At 28.9% G+C, this 22,299-nt stretch overlaps 1 protein-coding gene across 3 annotated transcripts in view; it reads left to right on the top strand.

The window, feature by feature from the left end:
• Positions 1 to 1,360: 1,360 nt before the first annotated feature.
• The window catches only part of LOC100212769 (baculoviral IAP repeat-containing protein 6), a 72,992-nt gene continuing 52,053 nt past the window's right edge, over positions 1,361 to 22,299 (top strand). The window contains exons 1-2 of one of the 3 annotated variants that reach the window (XM_065796509.1): positions 1,361 to 1,786; positions 10,194 to 10,401. In XM_065796509.1, the coding sequence (XP_065652581.1) occupies positions 1,624 to 1,786; positions 10,194 to 10,401 (371 nt within the window). In that variant the 5' untranslated portion in view covers positions 1,361 to 1,623. The remainder of the gene's footprint in view (positions 1,787 to 10,193; positions 10,402 to 22,299) is intronic. The other 2 variants (XM_065796510.1, XM_065796511.1) reach the window with 2 other exon arrangements.

Raw genomic sequence — 22,299 nt, 5'->3', positions numbered from 1 at the left:
ATGAGAAAACTAATGGAGGATCGCGAGGCCTTTTATGGCCAAATTTGGTAACTCTTGGATATCTAGGTGGAAAGTGTCTTTCGCAAACAACTGTATCTGGGCTGTTAGGTACATTATCTCGTAGAATGGCATTCAGCCAACGATTATATTCTTCTTTTTCAGAAGGAAGCCGAGAAACTTTATTTTGTTTATTGTAATTACCATAACAGTTGGTCACGCAACATTTTTTAGGCATTCTAGATAGATTTTAGATTCAAACAAGATAATATTTTACTCAATTTGAAAATTAACCAAGATGTTGCTAGAGCTTACAAGATAAGCTTAAGAGTATTAGATTAGCCCCCAGCCCCAGGCCCCGCTTAAAGCGTTTAGGAGGCCTCACGGTGATTTAGAAACACTTGAAATTTGGCCAAAATATAGTTTTTTGAGTAGCGAAATTTAAACAATGTTATTAGCTAACTATTTTCTACGGTTTCTTATATTTCTAACGGTATAAAAAAATAAGCACTAAAATAATAGATTTAATTATTAATTTTTGTTTGTAAGTGACCGAAAACAGCTCTTTTTTATCGTTAAAATTTTATCATTATTAAAACTTAATTTTCTCACTAAATATAAAACCTTTCATTTTAATTTTCGTTGTATACAAAGATAATAGATAAATTTATCTTAATCTTAAAAAAAAGAAAAAAAAATATACATATATATATATATAATATATATATATATATATATATATATATATATATATATATATATATATATATATATAGATGTAAAAAGAATTGGCTTTGCGAAGGAAGTCTAAGGTAAAAAGTTCTGGCACTATAAAAATCAGTTTAAACTCATAAAAAATGCATTTTTTATAAGATGTATAAATACATATTTACATTTGTTTATAAATTAAGATAAATTTATCTATTATCTTTGTATACAACGAAAATTAAAATGAAAGGTTTTGTATTTAGTGAGAAAATTAAGTTTTAATAATGATAATTTAAACGATAAAAAAGAGCTGTTTTCGGTCATTTTCAAACAAAAATTAACAATTAAGTCTATTATTTTAGTGCCGTTAGAAATATAAGAAACCGTAGAAAATTTCGCTACTCAAAAAACTATATTTTGGCCAAATTTCAAGTATTTCTAAATCACTGTGGGCCTGTTAGAACAGACGGCCATGCTCAGAGTATTTTTGGCTTTCGTGCCAAAAAAAAGCAATTGCTCAAAATTTTTATTTACATAATTTTAGCAATTACTCAAAAGCTCCGAGTAAAAGAAATTGCTTATTTTTATTCACGCGGCCTAATGCTTTGAATGCAAATCGGAACAGTATTCCGGAACGGAGGAAGCCTTATTTTTCGCTTTTTTAATTTGCACGTGCAAAAAACCCGTCGAAAAACAATCGTTGTTTACAAACAATGTTTACAAAAAAGTTTCGGTTATGTTTAAAAAAAGTTACTAAGTTTTATGCAACGTTTTAAATTATTGACATTGATACGTTTGCATGACATGTTTACATAATAAAAACAAATCAAAAACTTGGTTTACTTGGTTTACTAAGTCATACTTTTATATGTTAAAGTACCTATTGGTACATCTTATTTAAAGTCTAGCAAAAAGGAGATGGCGTTTGCCCATAGCAATAGAAACTTTTCAAGTATACCATCAACTTTACAGTATATCCAGCCTTTAAACTGCGTTATATCATCATCAGAAGAAATTGAATTTGAAATTATTGATAACCATTCCGGAAATAAATCAAACACATCTCATAACGATTATAAAGGTTTGTTTGTTGCTATTTAATGATGAGGAGCACAAATCCTTTAGCGCAAAACAGGTTTCTAAACATTGTAAGTTCTTTCCAAGAGCTTTATTTTATTTGAATTATATAAGATATATATACTCAAGTAAAGCATAGCTCTTTGAAAGATATATTATATCTTAATCCAAAGAGTCTTTTAAATAAAGATATATACATTCAGATAACTTGTTTTACTGTCACTTTCGATTGGCAAACTAGATATTGTGTCCAAGTAAACTCAGTATACCCTTTTAGATAAGTTTTAATAATATTTTAGATATTTTAAAAGTGGTTTATTTTCAATCAACTTTTCAAAAAACTCCTGTTTATGTAGGTACGTGGAGTGATTTTTTTAAATTGATCAAATACTAGAATGTTATATATTATTAGAAAGTCCTTTAGGCCTCTGTTAGGCACTGTTGCCATTCAGCTACAAAGCGAAATTTTAATTATTTTAGGATTACTAGCTTTACTTTCATTTTTAAGAGTGATTCCCTATGTCTAATTTGATGTTTTACACTAGCTTAATGAACTCATCAATTTGACATTACTGTTTTTTCATATTTACACATGTTAGACCATCTCAGTCTATTTCAACAGTTTCCTCTAAATCTAGTAAGTATATTTTATATATCATGTACTTATAATTTCTAGTTTTCAAAAAATATGTATGGTATAATCATAGTTTAAAGATCGATGTACTTGACTTTTTATTTTTATAATCATAGCTGGATAAAGAATTTTTTTCTAGAATTTTTCTAAAACAGTCATGTATCCATCACGTTTTTATGGTAAATATAAATTATATACTCATTTGTGCTATTCCTGAGGATTTCAATGACAGTGAGCTATCTTTAGAAGATGATGAGATAGATGAAACTTGGATATGGCAAACTTCTATATGGATATCATAACTATTGAATTTAATTCAAAAAATTATATTATATTAAATATAATTTTTTTATATTAATTATAATTAAATCAAAACTATTGACTCTATTGATACCTATTATATGAGTTAAACAAAACTTGGATATGACAAATTTCTAATTAACTTCTGGATATGGCAGTTGTTGTAAGGCATGGCTTGGCTAAATGGCTGATTGTGCTAATGCAGATTTGAAGAAAAATAAAACACTTGCTTTTTTGGACTTTAAGATGCAGATCTCAATATGTCTCATGAAAGAAGGAAAAATTAGGTTAGCAAATGTGGTTGTCCTTTATTAGAAATGGAGTCTCAGCTTGAAGCTAAAAAGCATCAAGGTCCTATAGCAGCTGTTCCGCCCTTACCAGTAAGAGCTGATTACATTGGCCATTTTTGTGAGCCAGTTAAAAATAAAGGAAGTTGTAAGAGACCAGGTTGGCAGGGTTTTTCAAGAATAAAGTGTAAAAAATGTAATGCTGACCTCTGCTTGACACAGAAGTCAAACTGCTTTAAACAGTTCCACCTGCCTTAAACCTGCATTTAAAAAATTGTATATGTATATCAACTGTTCTGTTTTTTTTTAAATGTATATGCATATATTGATTTTTTGACTTCGTACATATTTTTTGATTAGCTATTATTTTATTTCATGCTTTAATTTTCATTACCTTTTAGACACATTATTACAATTTAGACAATGGTATGTTGCCATATTGCAACATACCATTGAAATCATTTTTTTTTTTTAAATAAATGATTTTTCTTTTAAATTGTGTTTATTTAAGTCTAAAATGCATAAAATATTCATTCAGGTAATTTTTTTCTATAAAAACCTAAATTGGCGTAATAGAGGTTTATACAGTATTTTAAATTATAAAAATCAAATGATTCTATAAAAAGGTATGGCGTTTTTAGTAGCCAATTTTTGATTTATGGGTTTCTTGATAAAACTGTGGTCAAAAAAAATTTTCTACATAAATTGTTATAACTTTGTCAATTTTTGTTAAAGTATCTATAACTTGGTATCAAAAGATAGATGTAAAAATGGGCTATAGTTTCATATAAGTTTCTAGGTAAAGGGCACATTGAGGGTTCCAGAGGGAATAATAATCTACCACCTATACCTTACAAAAACACAATTTTTTTCATAAAAGAGCCTTTTTTTTTTTTTGAATGAAATTGGTAATATTTATATACAACAAGTTGTTATTTTTTTATTCCAGATCACTAACAAATATTAGAGGTCTATCTGAGAGTTGGGTGTTGTGTTGCGGGGAAGGTTTAACACACCCTATCAAAATTGCCTTTATGGAAGAGGGCATGTGCTGCTCCCCCTGTCCCCAACCTAAAAAAAAAATTAAAAATGAGGATTTAACAAAAAGTGTTAAAATGCTTTTTTAAAAAGAGAGAAATTAGTATAAAAAACTATTTTACCACATTGCAAGATGCGTCTGAGTATCTATTTTGTTGTGTAAAGGCGATTACCCGCTCCAACCTAAAAAAAAAACACACCCAAAAACAACAAGTCTTTGGTATCCTCTTCTACCACAACCTCTGCTGATGTCCTTTCTGCTATTGGTCCCAGCAACCCTGATAGGGCCATTTAAACAACTAATCATCCTGCCCTTCTAATTCGACCCACTGCAAAAATATCAATTGCTGGTGGGTCCAGGATGCTGGGACCTATATATACTATAGGCATGATATGTAAGCTCGAAATGATAATGAATGTTAAAAAGATTAGTACTGAATGGCATTATATAATATTTAATATAAACCAATTACCTGTAAAAGTGATTGGCTGAATAAATAACATAAACAACTAATAAATCAATGATAGCTTAACAAATGTTAATACAAGTAAAAATCTAAATAATGCTATTGATTTAGGTATAACATAACACAAATATATTAAATAGTGTATACAAATAGAAATATTATAAATTCAATAACCATTCAGTTGTGGAATTTAAGGTAAAAAAAAGAGTTGTAATAAAATTTAATTTTATTTGCAATTGATAAGAAAAGCATACACATATTATAAATAATAGTTTTACACATGCATTTGTCATGCACATATTTAAAGTAATAGTTTTTAAAGTTACCACTAGTAGCAGCTGAAGACGTAACTAAAGTTAACAAAATTGTAATAAGAAATAAATATTGCAATTGCTGAGAAATGCATAAACATATTAAAAAGTAATAGTTTGTAAACATACCAGTTGTTGCAGATTAAAATGGAACTAAGGTTAAAAAAGGTTTAATAAAAAATAAATATTGCAATTGAGGTGAAATTTTTTTTTTTTTTTAACATCTTCGCTTCCAACAAGGCTGCAAGCAACCACTATTAGAGTTGGAAGTTACTGGAAGAGAAAAGATGAAGATTGTAAAGCAAAATAACGATTGACAGACGACTTAAAAGATTGCAAATTTATATGAACTAGGAAAGTAAAACATACATACATATATGAACAAAATTATATGTAATATGAAAAAAATATATATGAAATATATACAAAATGTATGATATATGAAAATATATACAAAAATATAAAAAAAAGTTTTTGTAGTATACAATAAAAATATTTTTAAACTTACCCCAGGAAAAAAAGTTCTATAGAGTTTCTATAAACTTTTGAAACATATAGCCTATAGAATATCTATAGAATCACTGTTAATTTATATAGAAATTCTTATAGAACTTTTTTATCTACTTTTTTTTCTATAGAAAGAAAAAATTTATAGCAATTTCTATAGAAATTAATAGACATTCTATAGAATTTCTATAAAAGTTCTATAGAATTTCTAAAGGCCATATGTTTCAAAAATTTTATAGAAATTCTATAGAACTTTTTTTCCTGGTACCACTCAATGCAATTGATCATGGAACTAAGGTTAAAAGTTTTAATAAAAAATAAGCTTGCAATTGTTGAGAAATGCATAAATATTAAAAAGTAATAATTATTAAAATATAAAGTAGTAGAAAATCACTTGAAAAATTTTTTTAAGTGATTTCTATTACTTTGTAATTGCTCTATTCTTTTAAGAAAATTGAGCACTATTTTGTAGAATACATTTTAAAATTATGTATATATATATATATATATATATATATATATATATATATATATATATATATATATATATATATATATATATATATATATATATATATATATATATATATATATACTTTTCTTTACAGATACACCATAAAAAATAAGCTTATGGAGAAGACCTGCATGCCAAACTTTGTCAAAAGCCTTAGATATGTCAAGGGCTATTGCCATATCTAAGGCTAATTAACTGACATATAATCAAATCGTTTCTATCTAACCGATTTATTAAATTCATCCTCGAAGACCAACGCTTTTCTTTATTTCCAGTAACTTCTGGGGTACCTCTAAAGTTCTTTCCTTGTTCTTGTTTTGTTTCTTATCTATATTAATGATCTTCCTGACAACATTACATCTAAAGTAGCTCTTTTTGCTGATGACTCAACTTTATACTCCTGACTTGACAATAAGTCTTCTCTTTTCAATCGCTTAGAACAGGCAGCCAACCTTGAATCTGATTTCACTTCTGTAACAGATTGGGGCTCAAAGTGGCTTGTAAATTTCAATTCCAACAAAACCAAGTTATTTACTGCCAACAACTATCGCTGTATTGTCAACATTCCTAGATTAATGAATGGCAACCCTCTCACTAAGTCCTCTTTTTTACACCTTGGATTATCATTTACTACTGACCTTTCATGGAAACCATATATACAATCCATTGCTAAATTAGCATCTGCTAAGGTTGCTTCTCTTTATCTTGCTTACTATTTTCTCTCTCCTGATTCCATTCACTACCTCTGCAAATCTCTTATTTAATCCTGTATGGAATACTGTTGTCATATTTGGGCTGGTTCTTCTAATGATGGTCTTTTTCTTCTAGACAAGGTCCAAAAAAGCATTGTAAACGTAGTTGGACCCGCTTTATCTGCTAAGCTTGAGCCTCATTGTTGTAAAGTTGCATCTCTTTCTCTTTTCTACAAATACTATCACAATTGCTGCTCAAAAGAGCTATTATCTCTAGTTCCATCAGCTAAAACTCATTCTTGCTTCACATTCAGCAAAGTCTCATTCTTTTACTATATCTGTCCCTGCATGCTCTAAAAACTTTTATTCATCTAGTTTTTTTCCCCGCACTTCAACCGTTTGGAACTCTCTTCCATCTTCATGTTTTCCTCACTCATACAACCTTCAACTTTTTAAGTTTTCTATCAAGCGTTTCCTTGCTCTATAACTCTATTATTTTCTTCTAGTAACTCCCAATTTAATAGTGGTTGCTTGCAGCTTTGTTGGGAGGGAGTCAGAAATAATAAATTAGAACAGAGCAATAATAATTTAGTAAAAATGTTGTTAAGCTAAAAGTTGTTAATTCCTCCAAAAATTATGGCTTTAAAATATTATAGTGATTGAGCCAGATTTAGGGGTTCCACTTTTATTTTTAAACAATAGAAATTATCTTATATATATACAATTTTTTATTGTAACACACAGAACTCATAAAAAGTTTTTTTTTCCCCAGGGTTTGTTTTAGTTTTCTTGATTTTTGCATGGATATTAACATTTTATGTTTTATTTGATATGTGTAGATTTTTCCAGAAACACTATTAACATCTTTGACAGCTCTTTCTACCCCTAAGATGGGGTTTGGGGCAGGGGGAGCAACTGTCAAATATGTTTCTGAGGCATGAGGGAAAAAGGAAAGGGGGTAGTTTTAATGTTAGAGTCTATCAAAGACATGTAGTTATCAGCTAGAAATTTAATTTGTTGGGTTAACAAAATAATCTCTGTCTAAGTTTAAAAAAGCTTTCTTTCTTGCAGGAGTTATAATTTTAGCTGCCCGCTTTCTAATTTCGTTTTTGGTGTCTGCCAATTTTTTTTAAATCTTTAACAATGATGAAACATTGTCACAATGTAATCAACCAAGAGGATAAGGTTATTTGTTGGATTTTCTTGTGACATAAAATAACCAATGACTCTGTTGGCTTTTGTTTGTGATCTGGCATATTGCATAATTACAGGCACTGCATTTCTTATGTGTCTTTATTTATGCACTTTTTTTTTTTACATCAGCTTCTGAAAAAACCTGCAAACTATTTTGAACTATTATACAAGCACAAAATAAATGTTTTTGATTCTTGCTGAGTTTTTAACTTTTTTTTTTTAACTAAGTTATTTAACTAAGTTATTAGCTAATGGTTTAACTAACCCCCTGATTGTCCTAAAGGGATAAATTTGATAAATGTATCTATTACCAGGAAAGCAACCATAGCATAATGATTTTCTTTTTCAAACTTCATTTTTTTTTTTTGTATAATTAAGATATTTCTTTATAAACTTTCTTATCAAATCCAATCCAAGTAACAATCAACTATTCTTGTGAGCGTGTTTCAATATTTTTATACTTTTAAAAATCTTTAAAAATACTTTCTTTAAAGTAATGTTTGTTCTAAGATATTATGAGCATTTTTATATCCTTTAGTAGAGCTAATAATTAATTGACAAGGGGTACTTAGTAGGTACGTACTTTACATTAGAGGTTTGTTGAAAGCATCACAGTGTATACAAGGGGGAGGAGGTCCTAAATTAGTAGTTTTGCTGTGTATGTTCTTTATGGATCCCCCCCCCCCCCTAAGATGCCTACAGGGTGTTAGCTAGCCCAATGGCACCACTTATACCGTCAAATTCCCAAGGGGTTTTTAATTCCAAAAATTTAATGACCTTTTTTTTTATTAGGACAATATCAATAAAAATTCCTAATATTTTGTAGAACAATAACAATAAATATTATCAATATTGAAAAAATGTGGTAGAAAATATATTCCTAGCTAACACTCTGGCCTATTTCATTTACCAGTGCATTCTTGACATATTTAAGAAAGCTTTAGAAAACTGATGTTACACTAAAACTATTTTAAACACTTTCTGCTTTGTTTGTAACTTCTTGATTTCCTTTTTGTCTAAAATACCATTTATCAAGTTTCTTAATCCTTATTGATCAAATGAAAAATCTAATAATAGAATGTTGGTATTACAGTGACATTGTTTATGATCTCTGTTTTTGTTATCAAAACATTTGCAAGAGCATATATCAAACAATTCCTCAAAAGACTGCATAGAACTTCTTATGCAGGTGATGTTTTTTGTCATTCTAATATTTTAGAAGTCTTTGTGCAGTATCTACTAATTTGGATAGTTTGATAAAAATATTGTTGAAAGCAATAGTTGGTATACTAGCTTTTTCCAAACAGATATAAGACTTTCAAAATAAGTTTAATCAAAAAGCATCAGTCTTAGTTGGAAGCATGTTCTTTGGTATGCTGCAAAGTGCTCCAATATATATCGTTTTCTTCTTGACATTTTATACCTAAAAGTAGTAATCAGAACACCTCTAAGGATATGAATTTATATGAAAAACAACACAATTATCAAAAGCAGTAAAAGACTTATGCAAAATACAAATACTATAAACAGTTCTCTGTTTAAAGTCTCTGTTTAGGGAGCCCTAAATCTATTACAATCATTCTCATGTTTACATTATTTTTATTATTATTATTATTATTATTATTATGATTGATAACTACTTATAACTTTTAAGATAATAAAAGTTATGCATGGTTATCAATTGTAATACTAATAACAAAAATATATTTACCTACCCTTATATATACATATATATATATATATATATATATATATATATATATATATATATATATTATATATATATATACATACATACATACATACATACATATGTATATATATATATATATATATATATATATATATATATATATATATATATATATATATATATATATATATATATATATATATATATATATATATATATATATATATATATATAATATATATATTTATATATGTATATATATATTTATATATGTATATATATTTATATATGTATATATATTTTTATATATATATATATATATATATATATATATATGTATATATATATATATATATATATATATATATATATATATATTTTTATCAGAGGTTATTCAGGATTTAACTGTACCACAAAACTCTTATATACCTATCTATCTATATATATATATATATATATATATATATATATATATATATATATATATATATATATATATATATATATATTTGTAATTCACCTCCCCAAGGCCAAGAAGGCCACTACAGATGAGGCTACTTGTGGTTGTAACCCTCTCCCAACTCTATAACTCCGAAATACAAACCTTGATAAACAAGGCCGCTGCGTGGAGAAACAAGTTGAGCGCAGGACTACCAGAGACGTGGTGGGAATCAAACTCGGAACCTCTCACTTATGAAGCGAGCACTCTACACCACTAACTCATATGTATATATATATATATATATAAATATTTATATATATATTTATTCTCAGAGGTTATTCACGATTTGACTGTATCACAGAACTTTTATATACCTCTTATTTCATTATGGAAATTGTTGTTACAAGCACCTCTAAACTACAAACATTTTTTGGAGCTGCGAGTTGTAATGTTAAAGGAAGGAATACTGAAGTTTATTATTAATCTTCTAGAAGATTTGGAAACTAGTAAAAGAAAAAATTCAAAGCCCACTGAACAACGGTGAATATTTAGTTTTTAAATTATTGATTTTGTCTTCATTATTTTGTGACATTATTTATTTAACTTTTGCTACAATATTTCAATAAATAGTTTTAATATATGGTATAAATTTCTTTGAGAAGCCAAAGTGCTCAAGACTTTTATACAAAAAAAATCTATCTACTCTATCGAAAGCTTTCACCTGATATATGGAAAGTATACATGCATCTAACTTATGTGTATTGACAATACTAATTATGTCTCTAGTATAGCTTAAATTGTAATATATTGTTCTGTTTTTAATATATGCTGTTTGGTTACTTTCTATAATATTTGGTGAAATATTTTCAAGTCTGTTAGCTAGAGTTTTTATTAAAATTTTATAAGCAATGTTTGTTAGGGATATTGGTCTTCAGTTACTTAAATCATTTTTGTTTCCTTTTTTTCTAAATGGACGTTATAGTTGACTCTTTTTGAGAACAAGTCATTTCTCCCATTTTGAGTACATTGTTTACAATGTACTCAAAGTAATAAATTAGATAAGGCTATGGGTAGTTGTAGGGTAGGGTGTGTCATACTAATCTTTTCATACTATATTTTTGTTAGCATTAGAGTTTGTCAAATAGTTTATTGTTTTTGTTATTTGAAATTTTTTTTATAATGAGGATTTGACAATTTCCTATGTTTAACAAAACAAAGTTTACATTTTAAATTTATCTTTTAAATAAAATCTTTCTTTGATTGATTCATAGGCATCAACTGTCTTGATAAATCCTGCCCTCTTATAAAAGAAAATATTATCTATTTTACTTCTTCTGTTGTCAGGTCTCAAGTATTAGGTTCATAAAAGTTAATATCTAGTTAATGAGCTGTTTAAGTATCCATCAGATGTGATTTCTGCAGTAGTTCTGACTCGCATTTTTTTTACCAGTTTGAATTTTTTTTCACTAGGCCTCTGATTTTCATAATTAACTCATAATTGCTCTCTCTACATTCTCTCAACAGAGCCAGAGGTTTTGATTTTTCTGAGCATTATGCACTTGGAAAAACCATACAACGAGTGTAGAGCTGTTGGTATGACAATTTCTACTACTACATTTGATTGCTGTTTCAAAATGCTCATCTGGTAAAGAATGTGTTTTGGTCCTTCAATAAACCTGTATTCAAATATAATTCTAAATCACATATGGTTGTAAACTTTTTAAATTCTTACCTTCCAACTCATATTTTAAGAACGAAACTCTGCAAAGTCTATTGACAGCTCTCAACCATCTGGAATGATTAACTGGCCCAATTTCAAATAAAATTAAGTCTCTGGGTATATTTCCATTTCTATTGACAGTGTATTAGGTGTCACAGAAAAAGTTTATTTTTATTGAGTGCATAAACCAGCCTGTTTAACTTTCTTTCAAATTTTTTTTTCAGCTGATTTTTGTGCTTTTAAAACTGATTCAATCCAACAAGACATTAAGTTACATTTTTAAGTAAATCATTATTAAGTTGTGATTGAATATTAATAAGTTGGGAGTTACTAGAAAATAAAAGATATTGTTAAAGAGCAAAGAAATGGTTGACAGAGAACCTGAAAAGTTGTAGGTTGTATAAGTTAGGAAAACATGAAAATGGAAGAGAGTTCCAAAGCATTGATGTGCAAAGAAAGAATAAAAGATTTTAGCAAAAAAAAGGAGCAGATGCAATAAAAGGATGTAATTTTCCATAATAGTATTTGCCAAAAAATATTAGGAAAAGGTTTTCTATTTTTGTTCATCAGCAAATAAAGCCACTTTAGATATAACATAGTTTGAAAGATCATTAATGTAGATAAGAAACAAAATAGGAGCATAGATAGAACCTTGAGGTATCCCAGGAGTTACTGGAAATAAAAGATAAGGTAACCCAGAAGTTACTGGAAAATGTTAGAAAGAAATGATTTATCTCAAAAAATTTTCCAGATACACTATATGAAGCAAGTTTATGAAAAAGACCCGTATGCCAAACTTTTAATATGTCTGAGTAATAGTCCTTGTCTAGTCGCCTCAATCTTATGTACAATAGAACCTTACTGCTATTACAAAAACAAGAACAACTAAAGAATTAATCAAAAACGAAAAGGCTTAATAAATAGAAATAGAACCTTACTTTTATTCAAAAACTTTTGCCAAAAAAAATTTGCCAAATGGTCACACATGATCAGTAAAGGCCTGAGGGAAGATATGAAGTGCCTTAGAATAAAGGAACATTAAAATAAACGAGAAGATCAAAAAGGCGTAATGAAAAGGAAATAGAACCTTATTACATTGTCAGAGAGTAAGTTTAGACTCAAGATAGAATGTTAGAAATTTGTTGATTAAAGACTTTAAGACCTTACTAATAGTAGAGAGAAGGCTGATTGGACAATAGTAAGAAGGGTCATAGTATTCTACAGTATTCCATGCATGGAATACTGTAGAATACTATTTCATTCATTGGTATAGGAATGCCAACAATATTGCAATAGTTGTTTGCAGAAAATTAGTTTTGTTGAAGTTAAAATTCACAAGCTACTGCAAGCTCTAAGCTGTTAGAGAAGAAAGATTCACAATTTCTGTCTGTTCTAAGAGATCAAAAAGATAAGACTTTTTGTCAAGACAAGAATATAAAGTTAAGTTGCCAGGAAATAGAGCCACTTTAGATGTAAGGTTGTCAGGAAGATCAATACTATAAATAAAAAACAATACAGAACCAATCATAGAGACTTAAGGTATTCTAGAAGTCACTGGAAATGAAAAAGAGTGTTGGCCTTTGAGAGTAACTTTAATACTGCAGTTAGAAAAATATGATTTGTTAATCTCAAATTAATTGAAAAATGACTTGAGCAACAGAAGCCGTAGTGATTTGGATTTCTAACAATGGGTTATCTGTTTCGATTTTATCTGTTTTTGATTTTTGAATTTTATCTGTTTTTGATTCGGGGGACATATTAGAGGAAAAGTTCTTTGCAAATACTTCTGTCTTATCTTTGGGAGAGGTAATAAGATCAGACCCATTTATTAGAGATGAAATATTAGACTTACTTTTGTTGAAGATTTTCCAAAGGTTTTTAGAGCCTAATTTCTAAGATACAATACTAGATTTAATAAACTTTTTACATTATCTACTTGCAATAATAAAAAGGTGTTTGTTCTCAAAGAGTTGTTTTAGTGAAAAAGATGAAAAAAATGATTTGATTAGATATAGCAGTTTCACAAGAAGGTGAAAATCATGGAGTAGAATAAGGCTTAAAATAAACAAGATAAAATAAAAACTACCATGCTTGCCTGGATCTATAAGATTATATAGGAGGCACATTTTTCAGTGGACAAATAAAAGACATTAACCAAAGGACTATCTCAAAGGATACCATGAAAAGAATCCCAGTCACCTTTAGGGTAGTAGTAAAAAGTGTGATTATAGGGTGAGTTCGAACAAGAAGTACGATATCAAAGATTTAGTGAAATTGTTAAAACTAACTTTTAACTAAATTGACACCTACTTTGAGAGCTACTACAGAATTCAAGAAACTTTACAAAGTGATCAAGATGATCCTGAACCTGATCTGACTAGGAATAGTTAAAAGAAAGTACTTCTGTACTTAAAAACATTAAACAGGATGTTTTTAAAATACATTAGATAAACATTACATCTAAAAGAATACTCAAAATATAATAAATAAAGGTAAGTTTACAGTTGTAGTCTGTTGGTGACTGAGCTAACACTATATCATTGTTCAGGCAGAGCACAAACATACATATAGCATGTATTGTTCTGTCTGACCATCTTGTTTTAGTTAAATTAACACCTATTGCTTTTATTAATACCACACATTTTCAAAAATTTATTTATGCTGGTAGGCAATTATTTATGCCTGTTTTATATGGTTTTGAACATTTTTAGATTTCTTTGATATTCCTGTTACAGTCTTACAATAGTGCTCTTCAGAATTTTTTTTATTACTATCTAAACTATTTAATAAGGGCTTAACCTGGCTTTGTTTTAAAGCGTTAAGCTGCCGGCAATTTATGTACGCTTTATGTACACCTAGAGCAATTTCCATAAAGCAACTTTTCATCATTTTTTAACTTTTAAGTTATTCTATAAGCGGTAAGATAAAAGAAGTAATTAACTTTATAAAAAACCACATTACCATTTACAAAAAAAACCACATTACCATTTACAAAAAAAACAACATTACCATTTACAAAAAAAACCACATTACCATTTACAAAAAAAACCACATTACCATTTACAAAAAAAACCACATTACCATTTACAAAAAAAACCACATTACCATTTACAAAAAAAACCACATTACCATTTACAAAAAAAACCACATTAATATTTACAAAAACCAAATTAACTTTTCAATGACATTTATGTAAAAAGTTTGAATGACAATTATGTTAGATATTTACTAATGAAAAAAACTCAAATAAAATTAAAAACTACGAAAACTTAATCTCTATTAAGCTAATTATTTTATCAAACAGAAAACAAAATTGCTTATAGTTAACAACACGGGTTTCGAAGTGGAGGGGGGCACAATCGATTATTTTTCCAAATGCTGTTTAAAAAAATAATCTTTGCTTTCACAACAAAATCGCTAATACAACAGGCCTTCCCAGGAGAGGCGTGCGGTCGCACGCCTTGAGTGAACACGGATATATTTTTTTTTTTGGATAACTCGGCCACGCTTTTTTAGCATATATTAAAAATAACGCATTTTTAAAAAGACGCTGAAAAAATCAAATTAAATTCGTTGTATTATTTTGTAATTTTTTTAATAATTTATTCTTTTCATTAATAAGGAAATAATAACATAAAAATAATATATATATATATTTTTTTTTTGAATTTTTTTTTCTTATAACAAATTTTTATTTTTTTATTTTACATTTTTTTTTTTTGAATTTTAAATTTTTTCGCATAAGTATGTCTTTTTACAAAAAATAATTTCTAAGTTCTAGAAGAATTATTATCTACAAGGTTCTTGATAAGTATATGAATGTCTAGCTCATTCGGTTAAGACATTACAAAGCGCCGCGGAGACCCGGGTTCGCATCCCGCGTCGGCAGAGCATATTTTTCAAAATTGATTAAAAAACTTTTCGGTCACATTTTCTGTTTATTTTTTCGACTTGTCTCAAATATCGTTGCTGAAAAAATCAACACCTAAAAATATATTATAAATAATTATAATATAAATAAATATAAATAAATAAATTTTTTTTTTAATGTTTACTAGACATAAAAAAAAAAATTGTAATAAGAAAAAAAAAGTTTTTATAAATAAGTATAAATATATATATTTCATTTTTATGTTCATATTTTTATATTAATAATAGGAATAAATTATGAATAAAAATAATAAAATAATACGACAATTTAGTTAGGTTTTTTCAGCGCCTTTTTAAAAATGCGTCATTAATATATGCTAAAAAACCGTAGCCAAACTCTCAAAAAATATATATATATGCGTGGTCACTCAAAGCGACCGACCGCACGCCTCTCCTGGGAAGGCCTGATACAATGATAAACTTTTAATAGATAAAGTAGATAAATTAAATGTAATTTTTTTATTTGTTACTTGCTAATTTTTTAAAATAAAAAATCTTTTTTAGTTGCATATTTTTTTAAATGATTATTTAAGAAATAATCATTTTAAAAAATTTAACATATTTTAATTCATTTATATAAATGTCGAGAAAAACAATGAAAATTTTTTTTTAATGTAATATTAAATTTAATTATTTAATATTAAAAAAAAATGAAAGTAAATAAACATTTCCTAATAGTAATAATAAAAAACGAGTTAAATATTATTTAACTCGTTTTGCGGTAATTAATATTAATGCAGTAATTTAAAAAAGTTAATGTATTTAAAAAATAAAAAGATAAAGAGAATTTTAATGATGTCAAATTCACAATAGGCTGATGCGTTAAGCATTTTTTATTTAAAACAAGACCTGCTTAACTCAATATTGTTTTCCTGCCTGCTAGAAAATAGTTTTCTGTGATTCCAACTTTTAAAACATTGATTGCTCTGACCCACTACCGATCAGTAATATCATATTATTGCAAAAATATTCATTATTATACAAATTATGCGAAGTCTTTAAATTAACAATTATCTCAAGTCTAACAACTTATTCTGTGACAATTAATATGGAGCCATAAGGCTAGCCCTGTTGCTCTTGTTATTTTAAGGTCTTTCAATAAAGCTTGGTGTGCTGGTTTTCTCCCTAAGTTTGCTTTATATGTTGTTTTTAGAAAAGTTTTCAAAAATATTGAATCATTTCTTTCTAGCCGCAGTATTAAAGTTGTCGTTGATGGACAACACTCTCTTTTATTTACAGTAACTTCTGGGGTACCGAAAGACCCAATATATGGCCCTATGTTACTCCTCATCTTTATAAATCATCTTCCTGATAATCTTACCTTTACTTTATTTGTTGATGACAAAACTAAGTATTTCCGTCTTGACAAAATGTTATCACTTTTTGATAATTAGAACACAGGCTCCTAAAGTCTTTTCTGTTACAGATTGGGGCATGTAGTTGCTGTTGAATTTTATTGCAAACAAAACTCAGTTGTTCACTGTTAATAATTAAATTAATGTTAAAATTTCTATTAATGAATGGTAACACTAGTTTGAGTCCACTATTTTTATAAAAAACAGTTACCAAAACTCAATCTTATGTTTCTTGTCATTCAGCAAATTTGCATATCTTTTACTGTGACCTTTTCTTTATGCTCAAAAAATTTATCTTTTTTTCTTCTGAACATTGGTGTTGAACTTTGGTGCTTCAGAGTTCTCTCCTGTCTTTATGTTTTCCTGACTCATGCAATTAACAGTTTTTTAAGTCTTCTGCTTTCTTGCTTATTATTAGTAGCGCAACAACCATATGGACAATATGGATAAATGGCAGTGGCCTCAAGCAATGAAGTGGGCCCTAGATACTTTAACAAGAAATTTTACTTGACCCAATGAAACACTTATGGATACATAAACAAAACGAAAGATTGAAAAGTTGATTTAATTGTATCACAATTTAATTGCTTCTTTATTAAAAATTTGAGCTGTTTATTAAATAAGTTAATGTACAAAAACCTAAGACTTCAAACTTTTAATAAAAATATTTACAAAGTAAATAAATTACATGTAAAATATAATTGCAAGTAAACAAATTGTTCTTTGATTTTTTGAAATTGTATTTGAAACTTATTGCTTCGATGCTAGAATTAGTAACTAGAAATTATAGTGTGACTGTTGCATCATGTGGACGCTCATTTTCAAGACATAAGATCATCAAAATGTAAGTAGAGTAGGGTGGTTCTAAAAACAACATTTTTTGAAAATGTCTGCTGCCACCCTTAAATGTGTTCTTTATAATAAAATAATAATAGATTTAAAAAGTTTTTAAATAAAAAAAATTTTTAGGGGTCACTCAAGACCTTTAAACATTAGACGGGTCCCTAATATTTTGAAAAATAGTTCTTTAAAAGCATATCGAGTTCTGAGTTTGATCCTCACTACGTCCCTGGTGGTACCGGGCTCAATTTGTTTCTCCGTGCAGCGGCCTTGTTTGTCAAGGATAGTGTTTCAGAGTTATAGAGTTGAGAGAGGGTTATAACCACAATTAAGTAGCCTCCTCGTCTGTAGTGGCCTTCTCGGCCTTAAAAAGGTGAATTAACAAAGAAAAAACAACAAAAAATATCATGTTGGGTCTCAAAAGAAGTGAAATTTTATAAAAGTTTCAAAAATAATTTAAAAAATTTATGAAAACACAATTAAAAAAAGTTTATTTAAAAAAACTATGGAAATATGTACTTTTTTATTTTTTGTTAAAAAACGATAGTTTTTAAGCCATAAAAATTAAAATAGTAATCTTTATTTAAAATGATTATTGTTTTTTGATATTTTATAAAATTTCACTTCTTTTGAGACCCAACATGGTATGCTTTTAAAGAACTTTTATTTTTAAAATATTAGGAACCTGACTGATGTTTTAGGGTCTTGAACAACCCCTAAAAATTTTTTTATTCAAAAATTTTCAAAATGTAGTATTAATTTATTACATAGAACACATTTAGGGGGTGCCATTAGACATTTTCAAAAAAAATTGTTTTTAGAACCACCTTAACCTATAATCGACAATTTCTCAAGATTGACTTTCTAGATTAGCTAAAAATAATAAAGCTACACTTTCGGACAAAGAAAAAGTCATTGTAGATATTGAAAATTTTAGTTATGGTTGCAACCATTTCTCAACTCTTTAACTCCAAAACACGAACCTTGATAAACAAGGCCGCTGCGCAGAGAAACAAGGTTTTCTAATAATTTATACATATATATATTTTTTTTCAACATCTTCACTCCCAATAAGGCTGCGAGCAACCACTATTAGAGTTAGAAGTTACTGGAAGAGAAATGATGAAGTTTATAGAACAAGATAACAATTAACAGACAACTTAAAAGATTGCAAATTGTAAAAATCAGGAAAACAAGATGAACAGAGAAATGTCCAAAGACCTGATGTTTCAGGAAAAAACTAGACAAATAAGAATTTTTAGAGCACTTAGGAACAGTCACAGTAAAAGGATGAGACTTGATTGAATGACAAGTAACACAAGAATAAATTTTTGTAGATGTCACTAGCTCTTTAGAGCAGTGCCCATTATAGGATTTGTAGAAAAGAGAAAGAGAAGCAACATTATGATGATGTGATAATGGTTGGAGGTTGGCAACAAGAACAGGTCCAACTACATTTACAATTTGTTTTTGCACCTTGTCTAAAAGAGAAATAGCATCATTAGAAGATCTGCCCCAAAAATGGCAACAGTATTCCATACAAGGACAGATTCGAGATTTGTAGAGATAGAGAATAGAATCTTAAGTAAGCCAGTAGGAAACACAATAAAGAGATGCAACCTTAGCAGATGCTAATTTTGAAAAGGGTTTGATATATATGGTTTCCAAGAAAGAGCGGAAGTAAGAGTTAATCCTAGAAGATGCAGAGTAGATGACTCATCAAGTACATTACCGTTTATAGATATAGGAAGATCTAGATTGTTGCTATATTGATTGACTGAAAAAAGTTGAGTTTTATCTGAGTTAAAGTTCACCAGCAATCGAGAGCCCCATGCTTAGCAGAAGTGAGATCCTTTTCAAGCTCAAAAGCCCCCTCCAAGCAATCAGAGAGTGTTTTCTACTTATCAAGACATGAATAAATAGTAGTATCATCAGCAAACAATGCCACCTTAGATGTGAGGTATTCTGTGAGATCGTAAATGTAAATAAAAAGAGTATAGAGCCAAGGATAGAACCTTTAGAAAATCTCTGAAGTTACAGGGTATGAAGAAGAGTGCTGTCCATCGAGGACACCTTTTATACTACAATTCGTAAGGAAGGATTCAATAATTTTAAAGATGTTACCTGATACACTGTAAAAAGTAGGCCTAAGAAAAAAACTAACATACCAAACTTTATCAAAGACTTTAGAGATGTTGAGAGCGATGACTTAACTTCTCCACATCTATCTAAAGCATGATAAAACCTATTGGTTATTACCATTAACAAATCAGCAGTAGAGCGAGAAGACCAAAATCTATATTAATGATCAGAAAGTAAGTTATTAGATTTAAGATGAGAGATTATGTGTTTGTTAATTAAAAACTCAGAAACCTTGCTTATGATAGGAAGAAGACTAATGGGGTGGTAGTTAGACAAGTCAGAACACTCTGCAGAATTTTTGAAAATAGGAATAACAGATGCTGCTTTCCAGCAGGCTGGTAAACAAAACTCTGATAAGCACTTGTTAAACAGTTGTGAAAGTATAGGCGACAGCTCCAGAGAACACTTCTGCAAGACTATAACAGGTATTTTGTAAAAGAGTCTAAGAAGGAAATTACTTTAGATACAGATGCTGGAGTGATACGAATGTCAAGCAATGGATCAACCTGTTTGTCAGCTATATCAGGTAGAACACAAATAGTGGAATCAAGAGATATTATTGATGAAAATTTCTTATCAAACAAATCAGCTTTGTGTTTAAGTGAGGTGATAAAATCTGAACAATACAAGAGAGGTGGAATAACAGATTAACCCTTATTATAAATACTGTTAAAGATTCTTCTGTAGTCATGGTAGCCTAATTTTTGAGATAAAATATGAGATTTTGTGACCATTGAATAGCGGGCTTTAGCATTAAACAAAACCTTTTTACAATGGCTTCTAGCAATAGTAAACAGACATCTGTTTTCTGGAGAATTGTTTTGCTGATAGATATGAAAGTAGTGGTTACGATTGGAAATTGCAGCAGCACAATGAAAGAAAAAACAATGGAAAAGAGTGAGGCTTGACATGGAATCTTCAAGAGGGAATAAAAGATTCCATGCCAGCCTGAATCTAAAAAGTAATGTTAGAAGCACATTTGTCAGCAAGAAGGCAAAAGATTTCTACCCAAGGGCCATCACAAAGAAAATCACTGAAAGAGTCTCTATCAGCTTTATGGTAGTTGTAAGAGGTATGATGATAGGGGGATTATGATGATGAAGAAGAATGAGATAAAAGTTTTAGAGAGATCAAACCGTGATCAGAGGCACCTAAGGGTGAATGTGGAGAAACTGAGCACTGACATTTACTTCTCTACTTGACTCATGTCTTGTTTCTGATGGATCAGAAACAAGACATAAGTCAAGTAGAGAAGTAAATGATTCGGATTGTCTGGAAAGTGAGTTAGAAAGTTGACTATTCGAGTTAGAGATCGAGAAAGGCAAAAGTTGTGGGCTTTATGTCTGTAATTTTACTGACACTAAATGCAAGCCATTTTGTGTGAAAAGCATCAAGGTCACCAATAACAATGTTATTGGCTGAAGAATAAAGAGAAAGGGTTTGGTCAATTTGATCAGAAATAACATCAAAAAGAGTGCAGTCTTAAGGTGAATGAGAGCTATATAAATTAAAGAGAAAAGTGATAAAGTGAAGTGGTGCTAAATGAAAGCACATAAAAGAATAGTCGGTGGATTTAAACCTAGTTTCACTACAATTGGGTGAATTCTTACAAATGTAAATGCCCAGGTCAAGCATTTGACTATTGGAGTCTTTTCGAATTAAAGGAAGATAACCATCAACACTGAGATCACAAGATGAGACAGCTGAACTCAAACTAGTTTGTTAAACAGCAATTAGGTCTAATGAACTTTGCAAGAGATAAGACTCAACAGAAGAAAAGTTACTTCGAAGACCATGAATATTATCGAATGATAGATTTAAAGAACTTGGTGGTGGTAATGGTTTTTTGTGTTTAATAGGTTTTGGTACATAAGTAATTTTAAATTTGTTAAAGAACTTGACTCAAAGCACAGATATTACTCAGTACACTATTTAATAATCCACGCAGTTGCCTTGTTAATATTAATCAGAGTTGTTAGTCCTTAGCCATGGCCTCGATCTTGCTTTGAGGCCAAAAATTAAGGCCTTGGCCCTGAAATTGTTGGCCTTGGTCTTGGTCTTAAAAATATTGGCCTTGGCCTTGATTGTTTTGGCCTTGGCCTTCAAGAAAAATTTCATAAAATTGAAGAATTAAAAGTTTTCATTCTTTATTTTTATGTATTTTTGTTTTCGATATTCATATACATCTACAAGTATGTTTTCTTAATGACTTTGTTGAATTCTGCGCATAACTTTGGTTTAAGTTTATAACATGTGGTTTTATTGTCACAGCAATTGCTACCTACTGTTTTGTTATAATTGGCCTTAACATAAGGCAAAAATTTAAGTCTTTGTTCTTGAAAATGTTTGTGCAGGCCTTTGCTTTAAAACTCTTATTTTTGGCCTTGACCTTAAAACTCTTAGCCTTGGCCTTTTCCTTTGCCTTTTAACTTTTGGCCTTGGCCATTTAAC

Source organism: Hydra vulgaris, chromosome 04 (genome assembly GCF_038396675.1).
Source record: "Hydra vulgaris chromosome 04, alternate assembly HydraT2T_AEP".
Classification (NCBI taxonomy): Eukaryota; Metazoa; Cnidaria; class Hydrozoa; order Anthoathecata; family Hydridae; genus Hydra; species Hydra vulgaris.
This window is presented reverse-complemented; position numbering and strand designations above follow the sequence as displayed.